Source organism: Sesamum indicum, linkage group LG3 (assembly GCF_000512975.1).
Source record: "Sesamum indicum cultivar Zhongzhi No. 13 linkage group LG3, S_indicum_v1.0, whole genome shotgun sequence".
NCBI lineage: Eukaryota > Viridiplantae > Streptophyta > Magnoliopsida > Lamiales > Pedaliaceae > Sesamum > Sesamum indicum.
In genome coordinates, this window is record NC_026147.1 from 18,179,291 (window position 1) to 18,193,606 (window position 14,316).

At 34.1% G+C, this 14,316-nt stretch overlaps 1 protein-coding gene across 1 annotated transcript; it reads left to right on the forward strand.

Moving 5' to 3' along the window:
• On the forward strand, nucleotides 5,854-14,020 carry LOC105158698. The gene is made up of 4 exons (XM_011075538.2): nucleotides 5,854-7,741; nucleotides 8,090-8,395; nucleotides 8,898-8,989; nucleotides 12,808-14,020. Exons 1-4 carry the CDS (start codon nucleotides 6,764-6,766, stop codon nucleotides 13,667-13,669), a joined length of 2,238 nt encoding a protein of 745 aa, XP_011073840.1. The 5' UTR covers nucleotides 5,854-6,763; the 3' UTR covers nucleotides 13,670-14,020.

Genomic DNA, 14,316 nt, shown 5'->3' on the forward strand with positions numbered 1-14,316 from the left:
AATAAGTGGGGTGGGGGGGGGGGGGGGGATATTATTTAGTTGGACGGCTTCTAACCAACAAAAAGGTTCATTTTAATGTCTTGAAGGAGATGCTCCTTTCGGTTATCAATCCGATAAAAGGAATGGACCTTAATGCTATTCAGGACAACCTATACCTATTATGTTTTCATTGCATCGTAGACAAAATTGAGCCCTTGATGGATGCCTATGGAACTTTAAAAAGAATATTATGATCGTCAACAAAATAGGTTATAAGGATAATCATATGGATGTTGACCTCAATTAGGTCTTTCTAAGTACACGTGCATGATATTCCGATTAGAAAGATGACGAAAGACATTGCACGGTATATAGGCAATCGTATGGGCGTTTTCGAACGTTGAGCATATGGCTAATCATAGATACTGGAGTTCAACACTGCATATGCGAGTGAAAATCAATGTGAACAAACCTCTACTACGATTTATGAAGATTAGATCAGAACAAAGTGATGGAATGACCGTCGCTTTCACTTATGAAATATTGCTGAACTTTTGTTACTTATACAGTAGGTTGGGACACCTCTCTACCTTGTGTGAAAGGAGATATGAATCGGGATTTATTGATTTGGGTAAGCACACTCCGTATGGTCTATGTCTCTGAGCTCCACCACCATCTTGACCATCACCGTAAAAGGATTTCGGCCACATTACTTTGACAATGCCAGTTCTAAAGAGAGTTTTTCTATTTTTGATGAGTCAGGATCACTGGCACATAATCTACCATAAAATAAGGGAGTCCACATTTTCTAACCCCCATTAATAAGAAAAGATACTCCTCAAGGACAAAATTTAGGCGAAAAATATATTATTAAATATTACCGTATATATGGCGGGGTTGGAAAATGGAACATCTTTTCCCATATATGAGATAAATGTGGTGAATTCCATAATATTGAAATTAAAACTGCAAAAACCACAATAAGATAAAAGAAAATTGTGATTTTTTTATAGGATTAGGTCTTATTTGATCTCTTTTATCCTTTAAAGTAGTTTGAGATTCATCCCTTTTGAAGTATATATATGTTATACTTTTAACAACTGAAAATTATTGATGCAGCATGGAAGAAATCTAACTCCACCAACAGTCATGAAAAGTAGGGTTTTCAGTTTTTTAATTACAATTCTTCACCCAATTATTCACAAAATTTGGGTAAAGATAAAAAAATGCTAATTTTTTATAGGTTATAAAATTAAAAGTGCTAATCTCATAATAAATTGGAGCAAAGTGAAACGAGTCTAACTTATGGGACCAGAAATATTGTTTTCCCTTCAAATATAATGCCCAGGACATTGCAGGCTAGGGGTTCCTTTGCACCTTGTCCCAACCCATCCTCGGTTTTACTGCCACCTACAACGCCTCTAGCTGTTGGCAGGTTCATCATCCTAGCGAACTCCACATTAGTTTGATCTTTTTCTTCTTCTTCTTTTTTAAAAAAAATAAATAACAAAAATTAATATATTCGATTACTCATAAAAATACAAACAACAACAGGTCTTCCGCTCAAGCATTGGCTCAGTGATGTCCCGCCACTACAAGCAGTCCTGGTCCTACTACTCCGAAATCCAGAAGTCCTTACCTAGAAGTTCCAGGATGATGAGCCTAAGGTAGTACTCAAATTTCCTAGGACTTCTTGTTTTGCAACTTGTATACTAGTGTGACTGACTGAATTGTGTAATATAATCATATTTGATCTCGCGATTGAGCAATTTAAACATGTATTTTGAGTATAAATGTAATTTATTATATTATTTGAATCCCCATTTTAAATTTTAGGGTAAATTACAATGGGCTCCCCTAAGGTTTGCCACAATTATAAATTTTTTCTCGTTGTTTGAAAAATTGCAATACTCTTCCTATAATGGGCTGTCACAAGGGGACATTTGTTAGGGTAGTGCAATTTCAGGAGGTATTTGTAATTTTCAAACAACAAGCGAATATTGTAATTATGACACACTTCAAGAGAACCCGTTTGTAATTATCCTAAATTTTATCAATGTTTTGATAAGGAAAAAAAAAGATAAAATTTGCTACTTTTACAATCCCATGCAGTTTTCTTTAACCTAATTATTCATTATGTTATTAAATAAATTTTTATTTTCTTTATTAACTTTAATAATGAGGTTGGTCTTGGATTTTATTTGGTATCTGCATTCCTATGCTCAATTATGCATCCAAATGCCATGCCATTTTTTTTTTAAATTTATTATTCCAAAATCAATTTTTTTATAAAGAGTTTTGCAACTCACCAGCCAAATTGAGCCTTAATTTACTAAAAAAAAAATGTTATTTTATTTCAACATATCGCGTAAAGTTAAACTTATTTGTATATCGAAGATAAATGAATATATTGTGAACAAACAATTTATTAAAATGAACAAACATATAAAATATAGATGTCCAAATATTTTTTCTTTTCTAATATAACAACAATTTGTAAAATTACTGCACTGATTCTTTTTATTGTGTCAACAATACCATCGTAAGCATTGATCCCATCAGCGTAGCACCACCAAGAACTAAGTATAAATTCACAAAAATCGAACAATGATCCCCAAGTCAAAGAGCGCAGAACTGCTAAAATCTATTGCAAATGGGTAAAAAGAATTTAAATCTACGACGTAAAAGTAAGTTTGGAACTAGTCGACTACCGTCAGGTTGGGATAACATTCGAGTAGAACTTTTCAATACATGAACTACCAATTTAAGTGTTGATCCCATTAACATAGCATCATAAAAAAATAAGTATAGATCACAAAAGTCGAACAATAATTCTAAAAAAAAAATATAGGACTGATAATATCTATAATAAATGTATACGAAAACACATAAAAGTAAGTTTGGAACGAATCAACTACCGTCCGATAGGGATAAAGATGCCGAATTGAGTGTTTGGTTGGCGACATTGAAATTCTATTATTATTATACGGAAAAGTATGGCGTACTTTCTTGGCACACAAGACGCAACCGACAGTGCCATCTCCATGCACATGCACCCATCCGTCTATCTACCTGTCACACAATGCCCATTTATTAATATAATATATCATTTTGGCCCCTCAATTATTGGTTTATTATAAATTAGCCCCTCCTATTTTTATGCATTGAAGATTTTGGCTTTTTGCTTATGCCGTTAAATTTCTGTTTGACCCCGTGACTGAGCAGGTCCGAAATTATGTTTTCGAATGTAAATAAAATTTTTTGCAGCGTTTGCCCGTTTTTCAATAATCACCTTTCAGATTAATTCTATCGAAAAAATATTTTGCTAACATCTTCTTGATGTTCTCCCGACTCTTGTTCTAATTTGTATGACCATCGAGAGATTTTTTTTTACTGAATTCTTTTATTTTAATTGACTTTGTGATAATTTGTTCATCATTAGTGGATTCTGATCCTCTGACAAAATTACTGATGAAAGTTAAGAAATCAATAACTATGAGTCCCAATTTCATAACTATTTTTCTAAAATTAATTCCCAAAATATTGTGCTTAATATTTTTTTTATTTAATTCCCAACACTTATCGAGTGAATCCAGTAGCTAGTTTCTAATAATACTAATTATACGCGGCACATGGGATGCATGTGCAAAAAAAAAATATGAATAATTAAATATCATTTTATTAAAATATCTTGTTACAGAAAAAACAATAATATGAAACTGATTATGATAAAAAATAAATAATTTTTAAAAAAAATATTTGGAGCATGATAAAGAGAAAAAAATATAACAAAAAATAAATAATTACTTAAAAAATCGTTTTTACCACTTATAAATAGTGAAGAAAATACGAAAATTAGTGAATGAGAAAAAGAAAAAAAATAATAAAATACTCTCCCTTAATATACAGTATAGATACTTCTAACACAGTACAGTATACAACTAAATGTAGGCACCGAATTAAATGTATCTACTGTTGATGATGTTAGGTGTTTGGTCTATATAGGACCTACAATGTTCTATCATTTTTGTTTTCCTCCTCTCAGTTGAGTTAATTAGGGTTAATTTTTATTTCAAATTTTGTTATATTTTTATTTTATTTAATATAAATGACACTGAAATACCGATATATATTTTTTTAGCTTATTTAATATAAATGATACGTATAATAATTTTTTTAAAATAAGATAGATGATATAAGTTTTATTCATACGTGGGCGTGCATATATTAAATAAAGCAAATAATGCAGACTTAGAGTAAAATTTGTGATTCGATCCGATTTTATATAATTAATTAAAATCAGTATGAGAAAGTGTCATGTATGAATTATAGATACGTATAATTTTGATCATGTCATAATACAATTATTGATGATAGAAATTAGGCATAAAATTTTAAATATAGATAATTAATGATACATATGTAGTGATAACGTAATAACAACAAAAATATAATGACAACTCGTGTAATTACACATGTGTCGCTGCTGTTTTTAGTGATAATTTTTATACACAACTTTTCGTCACTAATTATTGCTACTAATAATTTTCGCACTGTAATCATAATTATTAAAATAATAAAATTTATTATTGTGACAAAACAAAAAATTTGTCATTAAATATATATAATTATTGATTAGTGATAAATATTAAAAATTGTCGTTGATCTTATGATTTTTCTTAATCCCGTTTATTAATAGTGTTAAATTCGTTCCGACGCCCAGAAGATAAAAATAAAATATTTTACAGGTTTGTAATTTTTAGATATGAAGTAGATTCGTATTCTCGATTTTCTTTTAAAAAAAATAGGTACCTATTAAATAATACTCTAAAGTACCTATCTAAATTGATTATTTCATATACGGATATGTAAAATATTGGAACATTAATTAGTTGAAATAATACACTTGAAATTTTGAATTAATGGCTTTAATGGCTGTATTTTTTTGGTTAGGAGAAGCATAGGGACCAAATGACACTTGGACTAAATCATTAGGGGGCAAATTTAATGCATAATGGGGCAAAAACATAAATAACCAAAATATCTTATACCCAAATTTATAAAATTGTCCAAAGTCAATGGGTATTTACAAAAATTACTGCTTTTGTGGCGGAAAAGACCTGTAGAGAAAATTGTGATTTCAGTCGTGGTAAAATTAAGAATGTTAAAAAAAAGTGAAAAGTAGAGAAAAATTGAATATGGCGTGCTTCGGAACAGTAAAATTTTAATCAATTTTATTAGTAAATTGTAAAAGTTGGTCGGGAGAAATTTATAATTTATAATTTAAATTAATTTAATTGAATTGCTTTTAAAATCATAAATTATAAAAAAAAAATTAATAGAAAATTGATAAATTCAGGCTCATTCATTATAAGGTCATGGATTTGAATCCCATCATTATGTAGGCTGTTGTTTTATTTTAATAATAATTGTTAATATATTGATTGTAATAATCATTATTAACGTGATTGTAATTATATATATATTTAAAAAAAGTTGAAAAAAGTACGTAATATTAACTATTGTAAACATCTCTGAATGGATATTTATGAAAACTTATTTTAAGCGCTTAGTAGCTTTTACTGCTTAGTGAAAACAAAATTGAATCATTCAAAAGAAAAAAACCTAATTTATTATAATTTTATCAGTAAACTATGATAATTAATAAAAAAAAATACTTATTTTGTTTGAATTAAAACCATTTAATTTAAATTATTTAAAGATAAAATTTCTCTTTTCAACTTATTTTCAAGAATCGATTTTAAATCCTCATTAAAAAGAAAAAAGAAAAATCAGTCTTGAGAAGTCTTATTTAAAAAACAGAAATAATAATTGAAACATTGGGCAACTGTCTAGGGCACACTAGTCTGATTCAGATGTGGGGCTTCTACTATCATCATTTATATGTATATATATGCATGTATAGGTGTATGTATATGTGATGTGTGTCAGAGGGTGTAGTAGAAGTAGAACCAACTCTCCATGTCTGCATCAATCATGGAGTGGGGGGTTTTCTTTGCTTCCTCTGCCATAAATTATATACTCTGTTTCCCCTTTTATTAGTCTCACACAAACACCATTTGATGACCCCTCCCATGTTCACATACTCTCGTTCTCTCTCTCTCTCTCTCTCTCTTATCCATCTTGCGGGCAGTAATAATTTCCATAAAAAAGTTTGCCTTTTTACCCATCTGGATTTCCGCTGAGCATTAAATGCCTGCATTGTACTTTTTCTTTGGTTTTGTTCAGCTGTACCTATCAGTCGTTTGTAAACATTTTTAAATTACTTTTTCGAATCTGGGGTCTGGAGAAAATTGTGTTTCAATGAGTGTTGAAATTCCTGGTAGATGTACGAACCCAGAAGGCCCCTTCGTTTGGAAATCCTCCCTAATCTGGATTATGGGGTTATTATAAGGTTTTCTCTCCAGTGTTGACTGTTTGTCTCCGGGTTTGAATCTTTATATTTCTTGTTCTGAAAAATTTGTACTATTTTATTCTTTTGGGATTTCTGGCGATGCCCTTTTGTAAAAAAGCATAGTAAGATCCGTTTTTACGTCTGATTTCTCAGTCTTAGTTTTTGCTCAATCAAGAAGCACATTCGACTTGGCCTCCTGATCTGTTTGTTACAATTTTTGTCTCTTTTTTGAATGTTGTGATGTATTCATTTCCACCTGAGTTGGTGTTGGTGGCCCATTGTAAGACTTTGTATTCATTGTAAAAGAATCTTGTAATTTTGCATCTGGGATTTTTGTCAAAGTGGTGGAAAAGGAAAGACTTGTGAGAAATGGCAACTTTGGTCCCTGGAGTTCTGCTGAAGCTACTGCAGCATATGAATACAGACGTGAAGGTCGCAGGGGAACACCGGTCCTCCCTGCTGCAAGTGGTGAGCATTGTTCCTGCACTAGCAGGGGGTGAGCTCTTCCCGAACCAAGGGTTTTACCTGAAAGTATCTGATTCTTCTCATGCTACTTATGTTTCTCTGCCTGATGAGCATGATGATCTAATTCTTAGTGATAAGATACAATTGGGTCAGTTTATCCATGTGGAGAGGCTAGAGTCTGCGTCCCCTGTGCCTATTCTGAGAGGGGTTAGGCCGGTCCCAGGCCGTCATCCTTGTGTGGGTACTCCTGAAGATATAGTTGCTACTCATTCTTTAGGATTCCTCAACAACAATGGTAATTTATCCTCGGCTTCGAAATCAATAGACAAAATTAAATCAGCGCCAAAGTTATCGAGTAATACAGCGGTGAAGGATGTCAAATCTTCGCCCTCAAGATTGAATGGTAGTTCTAAAGAAGATAAAGTAGATAAGAAGGCTCCTGGATTGACTCGATCCAAGTCCCAGCTGTCGAAGCTAGGAGCTTTGTCTTTGGATGTGAAGAAGGAATCTGCGGGAAAATTGAAGTCCTCAGGCTCAAGGTCTATACCCTCTTCTCCGACTAGTTGTTATTCGTTGCCGACTTCTTTTGAGAAGTTTGCAAATGGCGTTAAGCAGCAGTCGAAGATCAAGGGGCTGGAGAGGTTGGAAAAGGCAACCACTCATGTAGGGTCAAGAGAAAAGCCAAGCCCTCTTCGTGGGGCGAGCCCAAATGGAAAGAAGGTGCCCAGTGGGAATTTGATGAAGAATATTGTCCAAGGACTTGAATTGGGGCCTAAAGCCTTGAGAAAGAGCTGGGAAGGGAATATGGATGCCAAGAGAAGGGAAAGCCCCAGATTGAAGGTCAACAAGCTGACTGTGAAGTCAGAAGGACGAAGTAATTCTGTAAGTTTTTTTATTGCAACACATTTTCTTTATGATGTCTGGACATCTGTGTATTTTGTAGCTCTAAAGATAGGATGAAGAATAAAAGGGAGGCATCTTAGAATTAATGCCACAGTCTTGATCAGATTTTTCTGGAGAAATTTATTTTGGATAAAGCAATCGAAGCATTGAAGGGTCAAATGATTTTGCAGACTCAGGCAGTCTTGGTCCTTAAAAATAATTTATAAGCTGCTTCTGGTTGCCTCCTCATTTTTTCGGTTCCTCTGCAATTTTTACATGGCATGCTAACTGATGAATGGCCTTTCAAAGAATGTTCTTCATTTCCACGTTATTCTCTCTATTTTGCAGACACCAAGGAAATCAATAAGCGAAAGTTTACCTTCTAAAGAAGATAATAAGATTACATCTTCAAAATCTACCAGAGAGGAAAGTAAGTTAAATGAATCTGTGAAGAAAACTTCTATTAGTGGAGATTCACTCGATATCGTTAAGTCAGCTGCACGAACAACTTTGGTTGGAAAAAAGTCATCTAGTGAGGTTGCTGGTAATGGATTTCCTGGAAATTTGGTCAAGGTTTCCTTTAGTAATCGACGATTAACAGATGCAAGTGTTTCATGGGCCTCACTGCCATCTTCTCTTGCAAAGCTTGGGAAGGTATGGTTTCTGTCTGTTCATTATTATTTTGTCACTCCCTGGATGTAAACCTGGAGACCTTAGGAGTTGGTTTCACAAAGCTGTTTATTTGCATGTCTTGAAGTTGTGTTCCTGTTTATATATATATAAATACATATGTAAGAAAGACCTCTAAATAATGTTTTAGGAGTAGTTGTGAAATGCTTTGGGTCTGTTGTGTTCCAATGAACAGAAGTTTCATGTCATGAGGGTGGCTATCATTTAACTTCACTGTTCTTATATGACAATTATCAGTAGATTCTGATGTTTAAGATATGCAATCTACCAGGATATTGGCATGTCTTGGGAATTCATCAACTCTCTTTTAGTTGAAGACTCTTTCCTTTTAACCCATGAGAAAATATTTGCTGAGTGCATCCTTGTTCTCTCATAGTTTTTGTTGAATCAACATCTTCTGTGAGGTTCTAGGAGCATATACTTACCTTATTTCTTATTGTGGAAACTCATTGACCTGAATAACCAGGAAGTGTTGAAGCACAGAGATGCTGCACAGACTGCTGCCATAGAAGCAATGCAAGAAGCTTCTATTGCAGAAACTCTACTTCGATGTTTAAGGTACTTCTCATATATCAATTCTTAAAAATGATCTATTTCCTTCAAGTGAAGCTATAGAGTGGTCTACATACAATTACTTGCCAGTTTATGATTAAGAATTATCTCTGCAAGTGAATTAATGCCTTTCTTGGAGTATGATATTTGGATTTGTACTGGGCGTGCATATTCAAATGGTATGCTTGCATGGTCAGTCTTGTAGGTTGATGTTTATTAGTTCAGATCAGATCTACATGTTATCATTTAGGAAACATGGTAGAGAAGTCACACCTAGCTCTATAGGTGCAGTGTCTATGTCATCCTAGAAAAAACTGTTCTTGAGATTCATGTCTCCATCTTTGTTAGGCAACACTAGCTCTTACGTGCAATTTGAGTATATACCAAAACCTAGGGAAAATTATTGTCTGTATTCGGTGGCTCCAGACTGCATAACCAATTATCAAATATTGCATATAAATAGTTTGAAAGTTTGAAATGGACTTGTAGTCTTTGTTAAAAGACCTCTGACCTGAACTTGTAGAATAATAATGGTGCATAAACATCCAGGAGAAAATACTGCATAGTTCCATTATTGTCTTGCAGTAGAAATTGAGAGTTAAGATGCTCAAGGAGCTTTAGTTTTGATTTTCTTTTTCTTTCTTTCTTTTCTCTAGGACACTCATCATTGCCAAGAATTCTGGTGTAGGATGGGTTTGTTTGGATGAGTATTGAGACATTCTGGAATCCTCCCCTCTTTGAATGCTTCTGCCATTTTCTTTTTCTTCATATTTTGTATTAATGGAAATGAAAAAGGAAATGAACCTGGTCTCTGTTGTTGTAATATGGCCATAGCTCAGGCTTGGGGAATGGCCATTTCAAAATTAGATGTCTGGAATTTATGCATCACAATTCTTTTCGCCTAGAAAATATGCATAGTGGATAACATATTCGAACATTTTCAATGAAAAGTACTTTTTCATGGTACTGATTTAAAACTTCTAGCCACATTTTCGTTCTTCCTGGTTAGATGGTCACTAATGAGAAGTCAGGAGAATTTTCTGCAAATTGTTTGGTGCACATTATTGTAGACCATTAAAGAAAGGAGAGATTGGATTGATTCCTTCTGGTAGATCTCAATCTTGGAAAACCTGCGAACATGGATGTAAGATAATGGGGTTCTACCTACCAGGTCAGAGTTTTTAAGACACATAATATTGGTTCAAACCATAAAGAATGTAATCAGTAACTAATTGACAGGTTATTATGCTGGTGAATGTATTCAGTAACTTATTACATTATTGTGATCTTGCTACTTTGTTGGTGAGGTTCATCAAGGACGAGATAATAGTGATGATTTATTTCCACCATGCGGTGACATGAACATAGTCGGCGACTCGGTTCTCATATGTCAGCAGAGGAACAGTATGCATTAGCGGAAAACTGATTTTGAATTTGTCAAATTTCTTAGATTTATGGATGACCAACCAAAAAAAGGTCCTAGATGTTGAACTATTCACAGTTACACTATTAAGCCTTATGCAACCCAAGTACATGAGTGCATTAGTACCATTGCTTAGCTACATGTATGTCCTGTTGTGTGTTTTACCAGAAGCTAGGTAAACTTGGATAGGCTACAGGTTATCTTTGTCTGGCATTAAACAAAACCTCATTTGCATGGTCTTCCTTTTATGTTTATTGTTTCTCGTAATAACTTAAAATGCCTCAGCTTCTATGGATCACCCGGGCAGCTATTATAATGGAATCTCTAGGTATGAGTTAAGTAAATGGAAAGATGCTAAAGTTCTAAACAGTGATGGTATATCCTTAAATTATGCATCTAGCTGGGCACTTCCACATGGAAGATGCTTCTGTTGCTCTAAAGAGACACTCTGAACTAGTACATCGCCTCAGGGATGGCTAGACGCTTTGCTATTGCTTTGATGAAATATGCATGATGGTGTTTTAGTTTCATCTTGTCTCTCAACGCCAAGTTGTTTAGTCTCTCCTTTGTGTCAAATGGTCTATCATGTATGACAATCTGATATAACTTGTTGATAAATTTTTTATAGAACTTGTCCTGCTTTTGCATTTCTGAAAGCAACTTTGTTTGTGCATATGGATATAAGGGTAATATTCCATTCCCTGATGGTGTTTGCATGAATATATTAGTCCATCTAAGGTCATACCAGATTTTGATGTTTTTAGAAATTGCAGCCATTTAGTGGTTACAATGCCATGGCCTGCCATTGCAACACAACACAGCCTCATCTCAGGCAAAAGACACACCCCCTATTTTTTAAGGTGTTTGCAATGGCTTATGGTCTGTTTTTATGGTGAGAATAAGTTGTACAGAAAGTTGTGAATTTAGTTGAAGTGAACATGGGAAGTGTTTGAAAATAAAAGTAAAAAGTAGAAAAAAATTGAAGTTGGAGTATTTGGGAAGAAAGTTTAATACTCATAATTTTACTGATAGCCGCAAAGTTGGTGGGGATAAGCTTATAGCCTTTACCTTAATAAATTTAGTTTAATTGGTCCAAAGTACAAGTTGTAAACCAAAAAACTAGCAAAAGAACTGATTAGCACTTAGTTAAGCTATTGTGATGGCCTTTTGACTACAAAACGGCTAGCAGAATTGCAAAGAAATAGGTTAATTGATCAACAAGTACATGTCCTTTTGATTGTTCAAGATCAAGAAGAACTACTTCTGCTGTTTTGATTTATGAAGATCATGTACTTTTGATTCTTAAAGATAAAAAATATACAAATACATGTTCTTTTAACCTTCAAAATCAAAATAATCCACAAGTACATAATTATTTGATTTTTCAAAATCAAAAGGACGATTAAACATGAGGGTGATGGGTTCAAATCCTGCCTCCACAAAATCCATTTTTGTTTTATCCAAAATTTGAGGAAATTTCAGGGTTGTCTCTATTAACTAGTAATCAATTACCATCATTTTGGGGGTATAGTGAGTGGGGTGTGGTAGGAAAGGTCAAAAAGGGGGGATAGACTCATTACACAGGGCCAAAGATATCCTTTAGCATATTCGACAAATTACTTTATTTTGGGAGATAGCGGGAACTGAACCCTCATCATCTTCTCAGGCAAGTTGCCTACTTGAGGTTGACTATCCTTTTGATTTTTAAGTATCAAAGAGTATGTACTTGTGGATCTTTTTTATGTTGAAGATTGAAAGAACATGTATTTGTTGATCTTTTTTATCCTTAAGAATTAAAAGTACATGATCTTCAGGAATCAAAAGTTCATGTACTTATTGATTCATTAATCTACTTTGTGTGATTATGGAGGCAGTGGGCATAAGTGTAAATGCAACGTACAGATTTTTAAGGATAGCTTTATCTTCCTGATGTTGAATAGTGCAGACTTGAATTTGGGTCATAATCATCACCTATAGCTGATACTTTTGTACTACCAATCATTAACATATAATTCATCCTTTATCTACCAGGCGACAAGGCAGCAGTAGTTTGAATTTGCCATCATTCTGCGTTACTAACTTTTAACATTCAGAAAAAGGACCAAATGGTAGCTGTATTTGGAATACGTGCAACTGTTTTCAGTGCTATCACTTCAATGGTTATTCAATTTTTTCTGTCGTTGCTGTAAGAAATTATTAAGGCTCTGCATACATTGTCTTTTACTCTTTTCACCCTCATGGATCATTTTACATGGCCAAAAATTGTTATTGTCTTTTAAGTTTTGGCAATAGTCTGACTGATTTGTAGGGATTATTTCTCCATTGACAACATGTAATCTTAGATCTCTGCATCTGAAATTGCGCATTTAATGTTCTCTGACTGCTTATATTTTATTTGCAGTACATACTCTGAATTGAGTTCGTCCGCGAAAGAAGACAACCCACAGCCTGCTGTAGAACAGTTCTTGTCTCTGCATGCCAGCTTGAATAAAGCTCATCTCATTGCAGATTCCTTATCAAAAACCCTTTCTGTTGATTCTTCAGATAATGAAGAAACTCCATCTGAAGAAGCGCTGAAGGTCACATCTGATGGGCGTAAACAAGCCTCTGCTTGGGTCAATGCTGCATTGGCTACCAATTTATCTTTGTTTACAGTCTATAGCAAACCTGGCAACCAGAGCCCAGTTACAGCTTCAAATCCTGCTTCAGGCCCAAAGACAACCACCAGTAACCAACCTGTTTTAGTCCTTGACAACTCAGCTAAGAACACAACTCCAAAAACACTAACAAAACCTCGCCAGACAGCAAATTCCAGGACCACTTCAGTCGGGACTGTTCGCAGGCCGGGTGATGGGCTGGCTGCTGGTCAGAGCACAAGAACTTCGCCTCCAATAGAGTGGGCTAAAGGAGACAGCCTTGACGAGGCTGTAGAGCTCTCCGAGAGGCTGCGTTTGGAGTCCCAAGATTGGTTCTTAGGATTTGTGGAGAGATTCTTGGACACTGATGTTGATACCTCGGCTTTGTCAGATAATGGCCAAATAGCTGGGATGTTAAGTCAACTCAAGAGTGTGAATGATTGGTTGGATCAAATAGGATCTAACAAGGATGAAGAAACACCACACATCTCGACAGAGACGATTGACCGCATAAGAAAGAAGATTTACGAGTACCTTCTCACTCATGTAGAATCTGCAGCAGCAGCACTTGGTAGTAGCACGCAGTCGTCTCCGACTCCAACGACAGAGTCGAAAGCAAGAAGGTGATGTTAAAGTAAGGAAACACATTGCATAATGCATACCCTGTGCAAAATATTTGTCCTTCTGTACTGCCAAGCAGTTGGAAGGAGCACATACATATTATATTTAATGTATATAGTTTTAGTGCAATGAGGTATAGGTTGGGTAGGCAATACTGCTGTGGAGTTGGCATTTGATGTGAAGTTTTCTCTCTCTTTTATCTATTTTTAATCAACTTTGGAGCCTTTTCTTTTTTCAAATGCTATAGATTGAAATTGGTTTGTGGAAGAAGAGGGAGGTGGATCTTTAAGTTTGGGACAAACTCTATATTGATGATCATGATAAGATAAAGAAGTTCTATATTGTTTGTGTGAGAAATCATTGTTCATTTAAGGATAAATTACAATGTGTGCTCCTAAAGTTTGGTATATGTATGAATATTTTTTTGTTGTTTGAAAAATTATCAATATTTCTTATATTTAGTAAAATTATTATAACTTTTGAATGGAGGTGTACGTTTGCTTTTGTTGTATTTTTTTTTTGTTTTGTTTTTGTCCTTAAGAAAAACATTTGAGAATGCTAAAAGCGTTCTAATTATTTTTAATCAGTTAATGATCATGTCAAACCTATTAATTATTGATTTATGTAAATAAACATTTTGAACTGACATAATG